This window comes from Physcomitrium patens, chromosome 19 (genome assembly GCF_059467195.1).
Source record: "Physcomitrium patens ecotype Gransden chromosome 19, ASM5946719v1, whole genome shotgun sequence".
Classification (NCBI taxonomy): Eukaryota; Viridiplantae; Streptophyta; class Bryopsida; order Funariales; family Funariaceae; genus Physcomitrium; species Physcomitrium patens.
This window is the reverse complement of record NC_143428.1, coordinates 2,287,500-2,307,460: the sequence shown is the minus strand read 5'-3', so window position 1 is coordinate 2,307,460 and position 19,961 is coordinate 2,287,500. Positions and strand designations below refer to the sequence as shown.

The 19,961-nt window shown below is 41.7% G+C and overlaps 5 protein-coding genes across 12 annotated transcripts; 1 reads left to right on the top strand and 4 right to left on the bottom strand.

Moving 5' to 3' along the window:
* Nucleotides 1-607: 607 nt before the first annotated feature.
* On the bottom strand, nt 608-4,885 carry LOC112296112 (protein ANTHESIS PROMOTING FACTOR 1). The gene is made up of 10 exons (XM_024548292.3): nt 4,655-4,885; nt 3,569-3,669; nt 3,253-3,353; nt 3,065-3,131; nt 2,753-2,852; nt 2,318-2,434; nt 2,008-2,145; nt 1,790-1,874; nt 1,381-1,430; nt 608-1,117 (listed from the first exon to the last, which is right to left on the bottom strand). The coding sequence occupies exons 1-10, from the start codon at nt 4,736-4,738 to the stop codon at nt 974-976; spliced, it is 987 nt and encodes a 328-aa protein (XP_024404060.1). The 5' UTR covers nt 4,739-4,885; the 3' UTR covers nt 608-973.
* A 909-nt stretch (nt 4,886-5,794) lies between these two features.
* Nucleotides 5,795-10,927, bottom strand: LOC112296109 (putative glucan 1,3-alpha-glucosidase). Its single transcript, XM_024548284.3, has 7 exons — nt 10,369-10,927; nt 8,587-9,699; nt 7,954-8,227; nt 7,511-7,646; nt 7,074-7,284; nt 6,568-6,777; nt 5,795-6,348 (listed from the first exon to the last, which is right to left on the bottom strand). The coding sequence occupies exons 1-7, from the start codon at nt 10,828-10,830 to the stop codon at nt 5,971-5,973; spliced, it is 2,784 nt and encodes a 927-aa protein (XP_024404052.1). The 5' UTR covers nt 10,831-10,927; the 3' UTR covers nt 5,795-5,970.
* A 255-nt stretch (nt 10,928-11,182) lies between these two features.
* LOC112296110 (uncharacterized) lies at nt 11,183-15,991 on the top strand. Of its 7 annotated transcripts, none has more exons than XM_024548287.2 (11): nt 11,183-11,455; nt 11,753-12,373; nt 12,540-13,108; nt 13,222-13,268; nt 13,611-13,754; nt 13,979-14,090; nt 14,220-14,315; nt 14,470-14,557; nt 14,847-15,058; nt 15,185-15,259; nt 15,429-15,991. In XM_024548287.2, the coding sequence occupies exons 2-11, from the start codon at nt 11,887-11,889 to the stop codon at nt 15,681-15,683; spliced, it is 2,085 nt and encodes a 694-aa protein (XP_024404055.1). In that variant the 5' UTR covers nt 11,183-11,455; nt 11,753-11,886; the 3' UTR covers nt 15,684-15,991. The 7 variants fall into 7 exon arrangements, with proteins under 7 accessions (XP_024404055.1, XP_024404054.1, XP_024404053.1 ...); XM_024548286.2 differs by having other exon boundaries at nt 11,705-12,373; XM_024548285.2 differs by having other exon boundaries at nt 11,677-12,373.
* Nucleotides 14,917-17,749, bottom strand: LOC112296113 (uncharacterized). Of its 2 annotated transcripts, none has more exons than XM_073528814.2 (2): nt 17,413-17,749; nt 14,917-16,530 (listed from the first exon to the last, which is right to left on the bottom strand). In XM_073528814.2, the coding sequence occupies exons 1-2, from the start codon at nt 17,746-17,748 to the stop codon at nt 16,375-16,377; spliced, it is 492 nt and encodes a 163-aa protein (XP_073384915.1). In that variant the 5' UTR covers nt 17,749; the 3' UTR covers nt 14,917-16,374. The 2 variants fall into 2 exon arrangements, with proteins under 2 accessions (XP_073384915.1, XP_073384916.1); XM_073528815.2 differs by having other exon boundaries at nt 14,917-16,057.
* A 143-nt stretch (nt 17,750-17,892) lies between these two features.
* On the bottom strand, nt 17,893-19,529 carry LOC112296114 (protein SPIRAL1-like 1). The gene is made up of 3 exons (XM_024548295.2): nt 19,358-19,529; nt 18,704-19,068; nt 17,893-18,465 (listed from the first exon to the last, which is right to left on the bottom strand). Exons 2-3 carry the CDS (start codon nt 18,998-19,000, stop codon nt 18,391-18,393), a joined length of 372 nt encoding a protein of 123 aa, XP_024404063.1. The 5' UTR covers nt 19,001-19,068; nt 19,358-19,529; the 3' UTR covers nt 17,893-18,390.
* Nucleotides 19,530-19,961: the final 432 nt, after the last annotated feature.

The following is a 19,961-nucleotide window of genomic DNA, read 5'->3' as shown; positions in this document are numbered from 1 at the left end:
CGTTCAAAGCCATCTCTTTTGACACGTGTGTCTCTTACTGGCTGGATATGGACTCGCGTATTCCATGTGGGCGCCATGTGGTCCTCCATGATGGCATGATGCAGCCACGTGGCGATGTTGTCGGCCCGGTCACATCTCCGCGCGGCTTTAGGTTCTCCTGCTCACTTTTATGCCCTAATTACATAATTGGGTAATAGGTCGGACACTTCGAAGCCATCATTTTTCCATCACCTTTTAATAATTTCAGTTTTTTCTAGTGTTGTTATTCTTGCTCTTATTATTAAATTCAAGTTTCATATTAGTTTCAGTGGGTTTAATATATATATATATATATATATATATAATAATTTAGCTTTTTCGTGAAAGATAATTTGAAGTTCTAGATTTTCCGTTTGTACAAGAAAATGATTTGGTTTTAGCATCCAAACAAGCAAGAATATCATTTATACCACCTTAAAAGGTTGTAAACAGATGCTCATCGGAGCATATTCAAAGCTGGAACATAAACAACACAAGTGTCGTGGTGGTGCTAGTTGCATGTTGCAGTACACACATTCTCCTATACAACATCAAAGCGTCAATTGTCGATCCGTGATAGATGCGAAAATGAGCATGCAATTAAAAAATTCTACCATTGAAAGCATCTGAACACAAGCACCGCAACATCGTACACTGTAAGAGTGAATGGCTGCGACATTAGGATAGCACTTATCCTCGAGATCAAGTCAGCTACCAGTGCTTAAAATGAAGCATGAATGGACACAGTAACATCGGCTTCAAGCTTTAGTACTTTTCTAGAGTGCTACGTTGGAGCTACGTTACCATTTTCCAGCTTACATGCAAAGGTGTTTTCTTCTCGTACTTTCGACATGGTACGAAACCGCCATGCTGTAAATCTCCTTCAATAAATATCAAAAAAAAGGGAGCGCCCTGTAATACATATATGCAAAGGTTGTGGTAGCATGCGTCTTTTTCAAAGACCGATATCTGTTCTCTGAAGTTTCGTTAGATCAGGAATCCAGAAAGCTAATGCCATTGAAGCTGTAGCAAACATAAATCGGCGAGGTGCCCACTTCACACACGCAGGCACTCCTGCATTATTTGCCCAGCACGAAACCTACGCGATCATAACAGAATAAAATCCCAATTATCAGGAAACGTTCTTTTGGTGGCTCTTGAATTTTTTTGGTTAATAAACAGGACTCCCATCACAGGTATAAAACGTTGGAATGAAAAATAAAACTTCCAGGTAAGTAACATATGAGTACTGAAAAAACCAGAAATTTTCGGTTACTGTGCTTATCGAAGCAGCTTAAAAGTATCGGCGACGGTAGATACTGCTGATTTGATGAGTATGATTATGTGGATAAGTAATATTACCTCCACACCAGACAGCGTACTCCATGTTCGCAAAGTGCCATCACCCGAACCTGCAAAAATTTAGACCTTGGATTAATAAGCTTAAAATTTAAGATTTATCATCACTTGCACAAAGATGGCAAGTATAGCTTGCTGAGTATTGAAATAAGATGCCCATCAACAGGAACTTCTACACAGGCAGTGCTCATGTCCACATGTTTGAGCACACTTAAAGGAAAGAAAAAACTAATCTAGTCCTTAGTATAGAAATTTGAAGGATCCAAACCTACCACAAACTCCATATTATGACATAAGTCACAACTACATAAAAGAATCGGAACCACTTGCAATAAATCGAACACCTTACGTCCAAATGGCAACGAAGAAGAGCAAAGTAAACATAAAACGTGTAGCAAGTGAGGAAATTTACCTGCAATTACAAACTGTGCGTCGGGACTGAATGAAGCCTCCAATACTCCGCCATCAGGATTGGGTTCCAAAGAAAAGCCATGAAGCTGTTCTTACACGCGACACCGCCAATGTCTTAATCGTACATTGAAAGGTAAGCACTTATAACTACAGATGAATTACACAATGAGAGAATCAACTGTAGTTAAACCAAACCACCACTACGACCCAAACGCATACCTTTTTCCCACTGTACGCATCAACCACATATACGTGACCGTTTGATGTTGACAGTAGCATAAGCTTGCCATCATTGCTAAATTTCATCCCAGACACTTCAGCTGTATCACCTCCTACCAAAAATGTATCGAAAGGCCCCTGTTACAGAAAAATATGCATTTGTTAAGCATCGATTCACTTGTTTACAAGACAAGACAGATTGAGAAGGCAGTACGAGAGCCAATGAAACAAAAAAAAACAGAAGTACTAAATGGAACCATACTCAAAATTGACCGAGAGTTGATTGTAACCATCCGATTAAGTTGCTAACCTTGTCATAGGAGCGTACGTCAAAGAGCTTAATAGCTCCACCTTCCATAGCCACAGCAAATACAAGACCCTGCTGATCATACGCAACAGCGGGTCTACCCCTCACACGCAATAGTCCCTGGAGCAGCAATCATGTCATTAGCGTAAAAGACACTTCAAGAAAAGGGGATACATGATGAGACTCTACAGAAGCTTATGAATATTTATTCCTCTCGGCCCATCCACTCCTTAAATCCCTTTGTTCCATCTGAATTGTAGAAGATAGAAAACCATTATCAAACAAGGCTCATCTCAGCTGACGACTTGCAGAAATGATGTCCCCAACTGAAACTCTGACCCCTCGAAACTCAAAGGAATAAAGTACGTACTGGTATTTAGTTAGCTATAAACAAAGTGAATATTGCAGAAGGTGAAGTCCAGAATACAAGCACATTACCTGACACACATTGGTGCGTAGATCCCACAAACGTACGGTGTGGTCCAGTGCACCAGACATGAAGCAGTCGTTCTTTGGTGACATGCATAATGACACCACCCTGCACTGCACCACACCTTTGCTAAATTCCGGCATGTAGACAATGAAACCAACTTGAATGGCAACGATATCCGAGCATTGACGCTGCCACGACAGCAAAGCTAATTGAACATCCTCAAAACAAAAGATGGCTGGTACTGGAGCAAATAAAACGAAAAAATCGATGATCATAGAATCGAGTGGCACGATCATTTCAATGCCTGAGATAATGACCTGTCGCGATGCCCTTTGAAATAGCGCAAATATCGATTGTCGTATAACGATAAATATCGTAGAGACTCTGCATAATCCCCAGTTCAATACGGCATCTCAACAGAGTGCCTCGAAGGTTGACAAATGCTCTCACAATGATGAATAAAATTCAAACAAAAAGAAAAAAAGCGAGTTGATGATGACCTTACCATCCGAATCTTTCTTAGAAGAATATATTACGGAGTTTGTATGATGAGTGAAGCAAATTTGGTCAACTCCGTACTTCTTACTGTGAATTGTTTTCAGCAACCTGTTGAGAAACAGACATAACCAAAAATGTGTTGTCAATTTGAAAAGAAACTAGGAATATCATCTACAGGTCGACATAAGATTGGGAGGCCTACACATGAAAGGGCAAGCATTCATAGAGCAAGTAATATAAGGGCAACGAAGATTCATACTTCAAAAACCAAAAGGAAGATGTAAACAAGCATGTTCCATTTGAACATACGAAATACTACTTACGTGGCATTTGCGAAATCATAAAGACGTATGGACTCATCGTCGGAGGCAGTGACAAGAAGGTCTTCGGTTCGATGAAAATCGAGTGAATTTATCTTCGCTCCCTAGAAACAGTAACCACAATAAGTGAGCCAATTGTTCTCATCAAGTCTAATATTTTAAAAATAAACCTCCACATTCAACTTCTTTTTCCTATAGACATTTATTCAAATGCTGTTAATATTGATGTTATTATTCTCATTATTATTGAACTTCCTCACAACGAAAGCAACGCATTGAAATACATCGAAGGATTTAAAGATCCAGAGGACATGCTAGTTCCATACGACTAGTTGACGCTGAATGCACTACAACAACAAAAAAAAAAATAACATACCGCAAACTTCGGAGGAACCTCACCAAAATTCACGAACCATTAGAATGGCAGGACTCAGCACTTAATCAATGAATTTCCATCTTCAACATCAAATTAGCTAAGAGCATCGACTTTTCCAGAGTCTACCAAGGAATGCATTGTTATGGAAGCAAATCTGTAACACGCTAAGTCTATGACAGTCGGGGGGGGGGGGGGGGGGGGGATCTGAACAATCCACATGTCAATGAGTAATTGACCACCATTCTCACTCCCAGTTGTAGAAAACAACTGAACCTTAAACCCTAAAGACTTTATAGTGATCATAAACTCTAGCTCCGAAGCTCATTTGAGGCGACTACAACCGCGTCCACAAGTCCACATGCTAGGATCCACAATTAAACTACACTAAGACCAACAGCACCAGCTGTACCGCCGGTCACCCAGTAAAAATCATGTTCATAAATTCCCTTCGTACAAAAAAGAAAAAATACCGAATGCAACAGCTCATTAACACAATTACCCCAATTTTCGCTTCTTGAAGAAAATAAAAATAAGAATCAAGGTCCTCCTCGAACCCCAAAACGTTATCATCACGAACCCACTCCACCAATGCAGCAGAAACCAATCTTCAAAAACATGCTGTCACGAAACGAGTTTTTAACAACCCCCCATGCGACAAATCTGAACACAGCATGATATCAATTTCGGAAGCAACGGGATCGAAGGGAGCGTACATAATCCTTGAAAACAGCGCCCATGCCCATGCTCTTGATCACCACGTCGTTTAGCTCCAACGCCATTTTCCGCTTGACTTCCATGATCGCGAGCCCTGAATCGACGGCTACAGCGAGTTCGTCCTTCGTTCCTTCATCTGATGCCCCCCGCGGCAGATCCCTCGTGACCACAACCCCACTCTTCCCACGTCGAGGGCCGTCCCGTCGAGCCCAATCTCCACAGCCAGCGTCGCCTCACACATCGCCGAGACTAGTGCTCCACAACAACAAATTAGGGCTACTTGCTGGTTGGATGAACGTTGTTCGTTCGATTTGAATGCAAAACGTTTTTTCTTCCTTCATCTCATGTTACTTTGAACGCTGCTTGGATGAAGAAATTAGGCCTGGAATGGTTACTTGGGTGGGTGGGTTATTGGGTTTTTCAATTCGGGAGTGAAGGCAATTGAACTGAATACAACAAAATCCAGTTTTAAATCGTCAACAGTGTCTAAGACAATTTGCTTCATTGCCCTATTTTTTTGTATTGAATTCTTTTCTGTTGGTTGAATTGTATGCAGAGAGGTGCCATTTTATGTTCACATGTGTACAAAATATTCGTACTTTCAGAAACTATACTTTGATTCCTTGATTCATTGATTCCTTTGAGAATAATCATCAATTAATATAATTTGGTAATCTCAGCAAAATAACCATGACAGTTGAGGATTGTTGCTGAATAAAATTAAGTTAATATATGAGTAGACCTGAGATATAGTTCATTGAGGCTATCTGAATGTGAAACCTCACAAGAAAATAATTTGAATGAAAATTGTTTAATTGATCAAAGTGAAGAAAAATAACGAATATTTAATGACGACTTGGTTTCGTACAATTTGGGTCCACTAAGCGTTTACTGTAACGGCCAAATTAGAGGAATATGATCGACTTATCAACATGTACCTTAAATTGGAGCGATTTCACACAATGTGCAGTCAGCTTCAATATACATCCTCACAGAAATGCCAGGCTAGCCGTCCTAAATCTTCTGTCCAAATCGAACCATCCTCGTTGACCTGAAACTATCACATAAATCTTGACACTGGAAGTGGTGCCTGGCCTGCACCACTACGTCCGATAAAACCCAGAAAAGAGAGATGGGTATGATACCAACTGATAATGGATTCAGAAAATAAAGAACAATCACTTCGTCAAGTCTGACCTGTTCCATGCTAAATCCAGTAGGCACTATGCTTCTAATTTCCATCACCCTATATGCACTAAAAACTGAATTTGGTTGATGCACCCCACTATATTTTGGATAATCTCCTACCAAATCCTTAACCAAGTTTAATAGACCAGTCATCAGCAATGCGCACATTTGGAAGCCTGAGAATCAAAGCGCTTGAATGGGCACCAGGTATCAATGACGGAGCTCCAATATCGGTCTGAATCCACCTTTCACCCTCAACGACTGCGCCTTTACCAGTGACCAAATCCCTGGCTCGAACTCCCATGATAACAATGCGCTCAACAAGGCAAGGTGACGTGAACTTCTTCGGGTTGGACTTCGAGGGTGCCAAGTTAGTGGAGGTTAGTTTCCCCTTGACAAACTTGAAACGTCTGTGAATGAAAGCGCCCTTTTCGAACTCATAGGTTTTGCCGTCGTCGATGTAGAGCTCACCTTCAGCCTCGTAGTTGGAGTCCAAAGCCACAACCTGTTGCAACGTCACCCCATTAGACTCACAGATATCATTTGGTTCCCCTCCAACCGACCGACCGACCAACCAAAAATAAATACATGAATAAAAAGACACAAAGAAGAAGAAGAAGAAGAAGAAGAAGAAGAAGAAGATGAAGCAGCTAACTTGCAACTGAAGGAACTTAGCTTGGGTGTAGAGAAGTAGCAATAACACCGAGTACCAACAATAACATACCAAAGTGTATGGGTCATTCAGCATTTGAGTGGAGCTGCGACGATGCCTTAGCTTCTTTGGAATGATGGTGCCTGCACGCTGATACACAGGTATGCCAGACTGAAGACTGACTGGAATCTCCATTTCCTTTCCACCTGGAAAGGTAGTCCCCGATTTAACATCATACCATGTTTCATTGCCAGGGAAATAAACCATTTCTGACTTTGCTCCCTGTCATTCACACCAACGAATTCAGAGTCAATTGGATTTCCCGATCATAATGCAAAAAGTCCTCGTGTACAATTGCTCACATGCTCACATCCTACATATCTATCAAACTTCATGCTGCCTTCATTGTAAATGCTTCTTTGAAAACCAGAGGAGAAAGATTTGGGGTGGGATACCAGCACTACTTTAGGAAGACATAGTTCAGCGTGCTTTTGCAGCAAGTTGACATACTCAAGCTAGTCATCAAGTCTATAATCATGTTTTAAAACGGATTTGATTGATGTCAACACTATCCCCACCTCAGAATAAACTCCGTGTACCAACAGACTTGGCCCCAGCAAGAACTCATCGTCTCTTGCGAAAGTTGCCTCATCTTCAGGGAACTCCATCCACAAAGGCCGCACAAGGGGAACACCTGTCACACTGGCTTCCTTAAATAGTGTATAGACGTATGGCAAGATCTGGTAACGAGCACTAATTGCCTCGCGCATGAGTGATGTGTACGGTTCCCTGCATATCACAATTTCACGATAACCATGATTCGACTCCGATGTGAACACAAGGTAAACAGGAAGTCACTGCTGCAAGAGGGGTTTTACAACTTGCTACATATTCACAAACTGCCAATGATGGCACAAACTCTTCGAAGAAATTTGCAGAACTGAATACAATACACAAAAGAACCGGAGCAAGCAGAGAACCAGTGAACACCAAACTGAGATCTTGAAAGGTTTACCCAAAAAGCCACGGCTCCCTGCGTTTTGTGTCGAGGTGACCATGGCCACGGAAAAATGGATAATAAGTACCCAACTGGTACCACCTTGTCAACATCTCAGGGTCTGGGTTCCCAAAGAAGCCACCCACATCCGCACCTGTGACAAAAAATCAAAAGAGACCACCATCACGCTTCCTCAACACTATTTTCTGATTACCTTGGGCACAGCCTGCCTTAACAATGAGTAGCAAGGTAAGTACCAAAAATGTACATACAATCAACATCAGAGAAAAGCGACAAGAGGATCAAACATGGTGAGCGTCCTCATCTAAGGTATGATAATCAACAACATTCTTTCCCCATTAACATGGTTCATTTCAGACATAAAACCCTCACACAAATACAACACAAGAAACCATCATTTATTCACCGATATATACTAATCCTGGCAAACTGAAACTCACCAGCATTCGCGATGCCAGTTACTCCAAGAGCCAACAACATTGGTACTGAAATGCGAACGTGTTTCCAATCGGCAGTATTATCTCCAGTCCAAATAGCACCTACTTTCTGAGTGCCAGCAAAGATGGCTCGTGACAATACAAAGGGTCGATCTTTACCCCCTTCCCGTTTCAAAAGACCTTGTACAGAACCCATATGGAAATAGTAGCCGTAGGCATTGTGTAGGTCGCGGTGCTCCACGCCACCATAGTGAATTGCATCTTTTGGCATCGTTGCCTAACAGAGAAAACACTGTGAATATATTATATATATCTCAGAGATACGACTTCACGTAAGAAACTCTGCCCAAAACATACTAACACATGGAAAATGGAGGTGCAAACTAGAGTGAAAATCAATTCTTCACAGACCAGAGTTCTTTTGCAGTAATCTAGCGATTCTCTCGATACTTTTCCTCAAACATAACGCTCCAAATACGATATACTCTAATATTCACGGACACCCTAGAACTAAAGAAATCCCATTCCACCGTCCAGTCTTGAACCAATCCACGTCGTGGACATTGCACAAAACTGCCCATTAGAATCTTCAAGTAGATCATAGGTTAGGAATATTCAATAAAGTCTAAGTTGTACCTCGGGGCCATTGAACACAGAAGGTTCATTCATGTCGTTCCAGATGTACAAAATAGGGGTCGAACCTACGTAGTTACTGTAGGAGAATTTGTTAGCCCACCAGGAGCGAACCTCGGAATTAAGCATATCAAGGTATGAAGATGCCCCTGGCCAACACCAACCATCAAAATCTTTCCCATCTCTGTCCTTCACGTAGTACCCGTGGGAGGTGGCCTCTTTATGCAGAGAGTAACCATCATCCCTCTTCATGTGGGGATCCACAATTGTCACCATGTGACGACCCTTCGCTGCAATTTTGTTTTGCATCTCTTTGGGATTAGGAAACAAGTTCTTATCCCAAGTGAAATACTTCTTGCCATCGGTATGTTCAATGTCAAGCCAGATAGTATCATATGGAATATCGTACTCATCGAACCCGGCGTCCACCCCAGCCACATCGGCCTCATCCTTGTAATTCCACCTACACTGATGGTAGGCCGTGGAAAACAATTGTGGAATTGCTGACGTTCCCGTCACAGCACAATATTGAGTAACCACGTCCTTGGGGCTTGGACCCACGAACACAAAAGCATCAAAAACCCCACTCTCCACTATCCAGTGACTATCCACCCGTTTCTCTTCATTTTGACTCGTCAGAACTTTATCCGAGCTGCTCGCATCTACAACCTGTTCAATGCCCATGTGTTCCCAACCAGGTGCAAGAACGTCTATTTGCATCTCAGCAGCATTTAGTAAGAAGAAACCAGTAGTTCCTTTTTTGCTGTGAGAAACCATGACAGGAATGGAACCGTACAAGCCAAAAGGCGATTCATCCAAATATTCAAATACATCGAGGTTGAAAAGACGATAGGGCTCATGGTTATTGATGCTGGGTCCCTTTGTAGGTTTGAGCGCAAAACTGGTGGCCCGCTCAGGTATACCATAAACATGATCTGATCCATGGAAGGAAACGTCAAAGCTCACGGTTTGTGGCCCATAGGGTCTATTATCAGTATGAGAGCGGAAAGAATCCTCCCAGTCGTCTCCCTCCTTCTTTACTCGCAAGTGTTCAATTTCAAATAGGTTTTTGCTATTGATGGAGAGGACAAGGTCACCACCTCGTTGCACTTGAATCTGCGAACACAGGAGCAACAGTAAGAATGAGCACAAGCAGTTCGGTATGCACTACACCGGGTACAAGATTTCCGACATCACGTACATTCCATCCTGATTTTAGGTTTTTCTAAAACTAGGAAAACAATACACAAAATCAACGCCACTCGCCACTGATCAATCGAAAGACGGCTAGCAAATCTGGCTAATTAGAACCTCCTGTCGTCGTGAGACCACCTTAACCACCGAACGGCTTCAATTTTGTCTAAAACTTTTCGAAGTGTATCCACCCAATTATGGGTACAAAAATGAACCAATCACACAATGCGGACAACCTCCATAAACACAGGGCTACTCCAAACTAAGCTCAATCTAAATGAGGATCTAACCGTGTAGAAAACAATGCGATTAGACAATTATGCATGTGATCGCCCGATTACAACTACCACTTACATCTGTAAAAACATTCGAAAAAAATTCGAAAAAAAAAGGGGGGGGGGACAAAGCATGTCGCTGAATCGATACATTGACATAACTCTAGCCCTAAAAAAGATAAAAATGTACGAGCGCATGCTACTAAGAACCCACAAAAACAACATAAAATGACTGTACTGAGAATCAGAATGAAACCAAAGGAAACCATGTTCCGATCGCACCGTATGGGAACACTTGGAAGGCATGGACACTCACCAGAAAAGGTTTATGCTGAATAATCACATCATAACCACTCAACTCAACAACAGAGGCGCCATCTTTCTCTGCAATGCGATCGATTTTGAGACGCTTCGCCTCAAAATCAGCAACCACAACATCGGGTAATTCAAACCTCTTGCGAAGAGCGTTCTCCTCAGCCACTTTAGTCCTCACAATCCCATCTCTGTAAGCTGACAACTCCAAAACCAGAGCCTGCTGCTCATTTCCGCCAGGAATCAAGCGCGCTGCGACGCGCCCTTCGTCAGTGACTCTCAAACCCTTCACCTCGAGGTTGCTGCCCCCTTCCCCTCGCGCCCAGGCCGCCGCCCTTTCCCGCACGTCCTTACAGAACTTCGATTGATGACACTTCCGAAACTCGGCCTCCTTCCATGCTGCTCCGTATCCCGCCGCGCAAAAAACCAGCACGAGGCAGAGAAAGGCTCTGCACAACCTGGCCATCGCTACTCTGACGATCAGCTTCCAGTCACGACGACGCTCGCAGCGCCAGAACCACGCATACCACACGTCCTCTCAGCTCCGCCATAGCCAGCCTCGCCCAACCCAGCTCCAAGCTTGTCTCGCCCCCACCTCGTCTTTACATTTCCGCGCAACCCGTAGATGTTCCTCATTTATTAGTAGAATCTGAAAGATCTATGTATTTGAAAGGCGGACGGGCGACATATTGAGAATTGGTCTGCGTGGCAGAAACATGCCAAGTCACTGTCCAGCTCAGCCGCTTCGCCTTTCCATGTCAGCAATCACAGCCTTGATAGAGAGATCAGGCTGCGCAGATTAATTGGTGCGTTTTCAATTTTTAATTTAATTTTTGGTATGGAGTAATCACGTAATTAGGTTACAGCTTTGTGAAGGAAATTTAGGAAAAAAATAGCACTAATGGATTTTTATTGTTGTATGTTTCTAATTGAACTATAGCAACTATTGTTTTTGGAAAAAAGTGTGGAAGGATAAGGGGCAAACATTGAAGAAAATGACGACAACTCTGATTTATTAGTAAATAAATAAATCAGTAAACTCTATGGACGCAATAAATCTAAACCAACGAGAAAACAAAATGAAATAACTGGTAATTGATGACATGTTTTGTGGTCTGGACAAGGATTTGTACTTTCTTTTTTCTTAATTTGTGATTTTTTTATGTTTTATTGTCATGAGAAAAATTTGGTCTATGAATATAATATGAGTGGAAAATATGTATTTTGATGTTTTTGTACGCTTTTGGTAAGTAATCCTGAATTGATATTGTAATGCATTGATTGACAACATTGTTGTAACATTTACAATCAGATTTGTTTTTGCTTCGTCTGAATAATAGATTGAAATTTCTGAAGAAAAATAATTGAATGAAACATCAACAAAATAGGTCATTGAATTTACTTTCATTGTGTTCAAAATTTCTACATTAACATGAATTTGTAAAAAAACTTTTTGGAATGAAGAAGAACATTGTACAACCCCAAAAAATATTGAAAGAGGCACACACAACTTCCACAAACTATGAATTCTCCTCTTTATGATGATGTTTGCCATTTGAACAATGAGTTTCATACAAACCAAAGTGGCATCAACTCAATTTTACAAAGTAGAGAAGACTTTATAAATAAAAATTGTTATGCTAACAAACTTGATGCTTCTACAACAAATCTTACAAGTCCACATGATACAGTTGGAAGTGTTTTGGGATCTGCTGAAGATAATCTCATTATTGGAAAGAAAAGGGACATTGACATACAAAAATGGATAGATAGAAAAATTGATTCCAATTTGAATTTGTATGATTTGGAAACAAAAAATTCAAAAGGAGAATTAAATACACATTTTGAAGCATATTTCAATGCAAAATTCCACGACAAAAACCCAACTTCTCTAAGTAATGCCAAAAGAGGAAACAAAATTCCACATAAGAAAAGAAATGAAATCAAACGTTTGGAATTTGTGTTAAAAAACTTGAATCCAAATTATGTTTCTATGGATTCCATTCATGGTAAACACAAGTTTATTCATGATCATGAAAAAAAAATCTAATTTTGAACATGAATCTTTACATGAATCAACTAATATTTCTACAAGTTAGGAAATAAAAGATGACAAAGACAACAATGAATGTCACAATTGGGAAACATTATCAACCAAGTTTTGTGACTATGCAGGTGGATTTTGTGTAGATGACCTTGGAACGTTCAACAAAAGTTGTAAAAACAAACCATTGCTATCAAATTCAATTTTTTTATCAAACAATCACAAAAAGCATGAAATTGTTGAAACCAATGATTTGAACCACACCAAAGTTGGTGATTTTTTGAATCCCACAAATAAACATAAATCCAAAGGAGCCAATATCGTGCCTATTCACATTAAAAGTAAAGTAAAGTTTGCAAAGAAATTCTTTTCCAATTCCATTAGTAGTGTACAACCATTTGAGCAAGACAATTTGGAAGGTTCCATAAGACAGCCATGTTTAAAAGTTGAACAACTTTGTGCAGCTGATGATAATGATATTTTTTCTTCTATTAGTTCCAAATCTAGTTTAAATTCAACTTTGTCACAAAAAGCATTTAAAACCACATTTAAAAAACCAAAAAAACCCAAAAATGTTATAATGAGTAACAAGAGTACAAATTCAAAGTTTATTGGATTTGAAGAATTACCCAAAGCAGCAAAAACATATTTTGAAAAAATCTATGAGAGGAATACTCAACGACTTTTAAGTTATGGAAAGGTACTTGAAGTAAATATTAATTTAATAAATTGTGCAGTTATATGTTTGGATATTATGGGACATCCTTTCTATGCTAACTCAATATTTTTATATTTTATATTTTGAAATAACAGGATGAAACTACAATACTTCAGTTAAAACCAATTAATTCTACAAAAAAGTAATGACTCTAACTCTTGTATGGATCAATAAATTTTACTCTAACTAATATCGAAAGAATGTGGACGACTATTGTTTCAATTCATTATAGAAATGATAGAATGCATATGTGTGTATATGTGTGTACGTATATACATGAAACACGTGTTTCTGCATATGTGTAGTTTGATTTTGATTTTGATTGCAGCCAAATTAAGACATATATATATATATATCCTCTATCTTTTAATTTAGATCTTGATACTTTAATTTTTTTGTTTCAAATTAAAATTTAAAAATTAATTGAATGTTTATATAAAAAATGTGTGGCGGCAATATTGATGTTAACTGACTTTGTTTGAAGATTAGAAAATGTGTACAACTTAGATCATGATCCACAAGTTAAAATGGAAAAAGGTGCAACAGTCCAAGTTTCAGAAATACCAGTGAATGAAAAACTTTCTTTGAAGCGATTTCAAGAAAATGAACCAATTTCACAATTACTAAGGTTTCTATCTCTTTCCAGTTTTTCTTTCTCTATTATGAAAATCAAGAATATCAAAATCAATAACATTTTCTTGTTAAACAATTTGAGCTACACAGTTGCATGTCAAAAAAATCTTGTGCCATATTTGTTCTTGGAAAATCAATTTGGTACTAAATTATGATTTTTTAAGATAAAATTTAAATATTAGGGATAATACTAAAAATAATTTATGTGAATATTTAAAGTGAAGTCAACAATGCACATGAAGTACAACCCAAACCGAGACAAAGATCACACAAAGACAAAATACTCCGAAATATGAAACTTGGACCAGATGCTCGTTATTTCAAACTCACCGTAAGTTGAAATACAGAATTTTAAAAATTTCGAACTAAAGAGTGCACGTATATATATATATGTATATATATATATATATATATATGTACATACGACACTGATAAAAACTAATATGAACAATATTTACAGGAAGAACAAGAAGCATTTGTGGAACAAATTTTGGCCCAACCAGATGTTGATAACATATTAAATGAAGAATGCAGTGTCGCATCATTTACTTCGACCGTGAGTTGTTATAAACCATTCAACAAAAATAGTCACATTCTTGTCATAACAAAACAGATATCACATGACCCAAAGTTGTAACCATTGTAAATAAACCAGGGAATTGTTTCAATCTCGCTCTTTTAACATTTACTAATCTCCCTAAACTTTATAGGGTTATGATTTTGATGATGAGGATGCAAAAAGGATAGCTCAGATCAATGTTGAATTAGATCAACTCCAACACCAAACCCATAATCCAAGTAAAACACTAAACCAATAGAAGTATTCTTTTTATAAAATAAACCTTTTCTGATCCTTCACGAAGTGGGAGCATTGATTACAGACAAGAACAGTAGAGTAAAGTAAAACATTCAAAGTTAAGCAAGGAACGGTGAACTTAAATATTAAACGCAGGCTTGCGAGATCACAATCATTCTGCTTTGTGCGATAGAATGCTCTAGTGCCGATGAGTAAACAGATAAATAAAGTGCAACTTAAACATGCTAAAACATTACGTAATGAAAAGTTTCGTCAACGTTTCTATGTCAGTCACTTCATCAAGAGGAGAAAGTTCAAGAGTTCCCTCTGTATCAACAAAACAAGGAATGGATACAGCGAGGACTGAGAAATGCTCGAAACCAAGCACCAATAAATTTCATGACATGATGTCGATTTCAAACTCGGCCAACACCAGCGACATGAGAGTTAAACACTACTTGGAGGATCAACGAGTGCGTAGGGAAGGCCAAGAGCGGATTGAGGCATGTCCAGAACTGAATCGTTCCATACATACTTGCACCAACAAGACTGCTGATAGGAAAACGGTACTGAGTGCTGTCACACAAAGCATGTCAAACAATGAAATGACGTGCTTTTCTCTGCAACAGGAAATTAACAAGACCCTAGGAGAGCTTGAACGCATGGAATTTCCAAAGCTGACGGCACAAGAATTGGACGCATTGGTAGGCAACTCAACTCATTCATTACTCTAGTACACCCATTCTCAAAGCCAAGTCAAGTTCAAATTTTCTTCTGATTCTCTTGGCTCCAAGATGTATGCATTGTCATGAAGTTGATGTCCTTGCTCTCCACCAATCTAGACGTGATGAAAGAACAGACGTGTTGACACAGATCCTCCAATGCAAGTATGAACAAGGGATAGTATCGACTGATCCATCGCAATCCACAATTCAAGAAGAGCACGAACTCGTACCCAAGTCTCTGCATCAATGTGACCCACTTGTGATTAAGTTCCAAGATCACCTTCGAGTGGAAGCAAGCGGCACAGTCCACTCGAATCAACACAACGCAGCTTCACTTGTACAAAATCACCTCGCAACGACCTCACGTGTTCAACCTCGCCCACGCGTTCCAGCTCCCGCTTAGAGCAAGATTCACTCAGTCCTCTCAAGCGCATCAATTCACATCGTACACGAACATCAAATTCTAGAAAACAAGTAATCGACTTCAAAAAAAGCGAGAGCAACACAAATACGAAAAAAACAGTTTGAAGCACTTCACAAGACTGTCAAGTCTAGAAGAAATTAGACACCCGAACGGGAATATGCACAGGAGTGAAAGGGTCTCTAATAGCAAACGGGGACACGAAAACATACCGTTACCATTCCACACGCACAACATACTTGTGAAAAACGAGTGACTGGAAATACAGTAACAAAAATCTTTCACATCAACTAGGACTACTGATTCTAGATGCCATTCCCACTTTCCTTTACCTCCCAACACTCCGAGATCCCTTCCTGGGCAACCCAACAATGATTCACACCCATCACATGAGAACCCGTCATGATCTCTTGGATCCAAGAAGAAATTGACGGCCATCACCAATCCACACACTAGTCCCACCACTCACATGGCTCCACAATCAACTGGAGAGCACCCACTAACCCAACGCATTTGCATCAACAGTGTCCACCATTGAACATCATGCCCCTACAAGGGACACCCACACTCCACACAAACCCAAACAACGTCGAAAGAAAAACACGCGCGCTTCCAACACATCCTGACATCTCCGGATCCGTAACCCTACCCATCCCCGACATACTTCCACAAATTAAACCAACCCCACCACTTCACTGTGTCCTCCCTTCATCGCCTGATATCGACCCTCACAATAATTCAACTGAGCTCGCCAACTGCTGCAACTCTCACACACTTCATACCAAGCTCCTACCTCCATCGGCACCCTCCACCTTAACACTACATGCGCCTGTACCACAACTCAAAAACCAAATTCAAAATCACCCAACCACTCCACAAAAGGAACTCAAACAACTCCGTCCAACTCAAACAACTCAATAAAAACGGAACAAAGTGGCATTCAGCGACATACAACTAAATGACATGGTATTTGAGACAATGTGGATTAGTGAATACATACGGACAGACAATCCACCACCAACCTACGCAGGAAAACCTCTAATAAAAAGAAACCACATTCATCATAGACGCTACAAAGGTTTCTTCGGTGGCAACGGGCACACAGGATAATTTGGAGTAGAAAACCCCAGATAAAGGCGTTATCCAGTACAAGTTCCCATCCAAATATTATATACCAACTCACAGCACAGACAAACCCCCAACTCTTATCAACCAAGAGGGGGCCCTGTCCCTACTGTTCTAGAGAACACAATCAATCATGATTGAAAGACCTTGGTCGTCAAGTGAAAGTGAAAGTAACTGCAGTTTAGACTTAGGGTCAGTATTTAACATCTTGTCTCTTGTTCAGAAAAATCAACCAAGTAACAATTACACAAACGTCACCCAGATATTACTCGCAATACCAGACAAGTGTTGTACTGCTGTACTGAACGTCCTTGAAAATTCACCAAATGACCTACATAAAACCGACCAAAGTTTCATCGCACATTCATTCAAGAACGATTTCTAGCCATACCAATTCGATGCACTGACATAACAATATTGACATTGTAAACTTACGTGCTCTCTTACGAATGAATAATTGCCTAGTTAAACAACAGAACAAAAACTGCGTCAACCAGTAGTTCTTTCACAAATAAACAAACATATAAATAAACAACCACGTAAGTTCTACAAATCGCATGTGCAGATCAACGGCAACTCTCCCCACCTGCTTCCCACAAAACTCCTCCCTCCAACTGCATTCCTCACCCAACCTCCGCAATACCAATAATCCTAACCCCCTCAATTCATTACACTCTGCTGCAAAAGTCGATCTTCTCCACCCATCCGAGCCGTCACAAACTCCTCCAATCTCTGCTGCGTGCGCATCCAGAAACCAACCTCTTCTGCCCAGATTGCCCCCTATCCCACCCCACCCACCTCTGAGCACTATCCACTCAAAACAACCCACTGCATGTTTCACGCATTCCATCATCTTCCTCAACCCCACTGAACTGACCTTGCCAAACCTGTGCGTAGCCCGTATGACCCAATAAAACACCATCCAACACGAGCAACGACCATAAATCTCGCTGCATACCCAAATCAACGAACAACTGCTTCATCAATGCTACAAACTCACACCACAACCTCTGGCCTCCAAAAATCGTTCCTACACCTACCCACTTCAACATCATTCACAACGCGATAATCTATAAAAGTTTCTTTACTTTGGCTTGTACAACGCACACCATCACCTACTCCTTCCTGCCTCCCTCATACTCCTGCTAATCAAGCTGCACAGGTGTCCGTAGCACCATATTCATAACCTTCCATGCTCAACTGAATACCTCTCAACCATCCTAAACTCCTTCTCAACCCCCATTTCAACACCGATCAAAACGAAATGACCTCAGAGGTCCACCACCAACAGGATCACTAGCCCTTCGCGTCAACCTCGCCTCCGCCCAACAAACTCAAGCGCCTGCCTTATTCTGACATCACACCTCGCCATCTTCCCAAAACGAGCGCTCCTACTCCTCTCTACTTCACACCACCTCTGACCCGCGTACCCGCCTCCTCTCCCACCAATTCCGCCCTACCCACACCCTGCTATTTCTTCACAAATCACTCCATGCGGCTTTCCCTTCTCCACTCCTTCCCCCTCACGCCCACTCTCCCACCATTTCGCACCCCCGCCTCCCCTTTAGCTCCCGCCGAACAAGTATCCCAAAGACGATCCTCCACCAGGAGCTGCGTGCACCTTCGTCGATGGCCGATCCTGCAATCCCATCCACAATACCCCGTCATATCGCACCGTTCCACACCCTCACCACCCCCCCCCCAACAAACACACCTTGCTTCCACCTCCAAGCCTCACCTCCTCGCCACATCACGTCATCCAAATGCACTCCCCCACCACATCGCACACCCTTCCCCTCCACATTCCGCATCCACGACTCGTTCCCCTATCCACCCACCCTCCCCTCGCCCCACGCTCCCCCCATCTCCACACTTACCGTGATGAAGTTCCCGTTGTTCTGCCCGTCCGCGCGGTGGTAGTTGTTCGAGCTCCTCCCCAACCTGGTTCCGTTCGACCCTCCAACCTCCTCCACCTTCGCAGCCGGGACCGCGGCAGGTGCTGCCTTCTCCTCCGCCACGCTGCTCCTCGCAACCCCAGCCGCCCGCTGCTCCACTGGGGCCTGCAGCGCCTCCGCTGCGGGAGCCCGGGCAGCGGGCTTCGCTGGAGGGGCGTCGCTCCCGAACAAGTACCCCAACGAACTCTGCCCTCCACCGCTGCTCCCTCCTCGCACCATCGTCCCTGCTTCGCCGCTTCTTTCTCTCTCTCTCTCTCTCTCTCTCTCTCCTCCTTCTCCCCCCCGATCTGCTCACAAATCAATCAAACCACGCCCTCAGTGCCACCAATCCCGCACTCCACACAATGCACCCAATGAGCTATCGAATCTCACACCCACTCTTATCACAAGCACACCAACACCACCAGCACCAAACCTCCTCCACGACTGCTAACATTGCGCAAAGCACGGACAATAAGAATATCCAGAAACCTCCAGATCTAACCACGCCACCCCCACAGAAGAGATTGCAGACACGGGCGGACACACAACATCAAAGCAGAACATTCATTCATACACACATACACACATACATACCAGGATCGATTGATTGGTTGTTTGATTTGATCGACTCTGGTGCAGCGCAGTGCTCGATGGGTCGATCGGAAGTGGAAGCAAGCAAGCAACCCAGCCAGCCAACACGGAGAGGTGGGGTTGATTACAACACTTGTTTGTGCTTGTGGGACGAATATTTTGAGCTTTGGAAAATGGGGGAATCCCTTCACTCTTCGCTCTCTTTATTCCCTTCCCCTTTCTTCTTTTTCCTACTCCCCGCTTTTCCGATGCCCAGTACCTTGTTCTCGTCAACTGGGTACCAGCTTCTGACTCCACCTCCTGTTTTGGCGGTGGTTTGGGCAGTCTTTTGAAATCCACGCTGTTGTTAGTTGAGCTGTGTCTTGGATTGAGTATCGATTCAAAATTTATTATTGTGGGAGGATGACCCATGCGTCGGTTTCATTTTGAATGAATTAGGAGATTCTGATTCCATCTCTTCGTTGATTGTTTTCTCTTTTTATAGCTAATGCACAGTACAGTCCACATTTGAATTCCGGATTGTACGTCGTTGGATGTGATTTTAGTTCGGATGAATGCAGTGTAAGGTATGCATGACGGATTTGAAGAGGAGAGTTTCGCTCGCTCG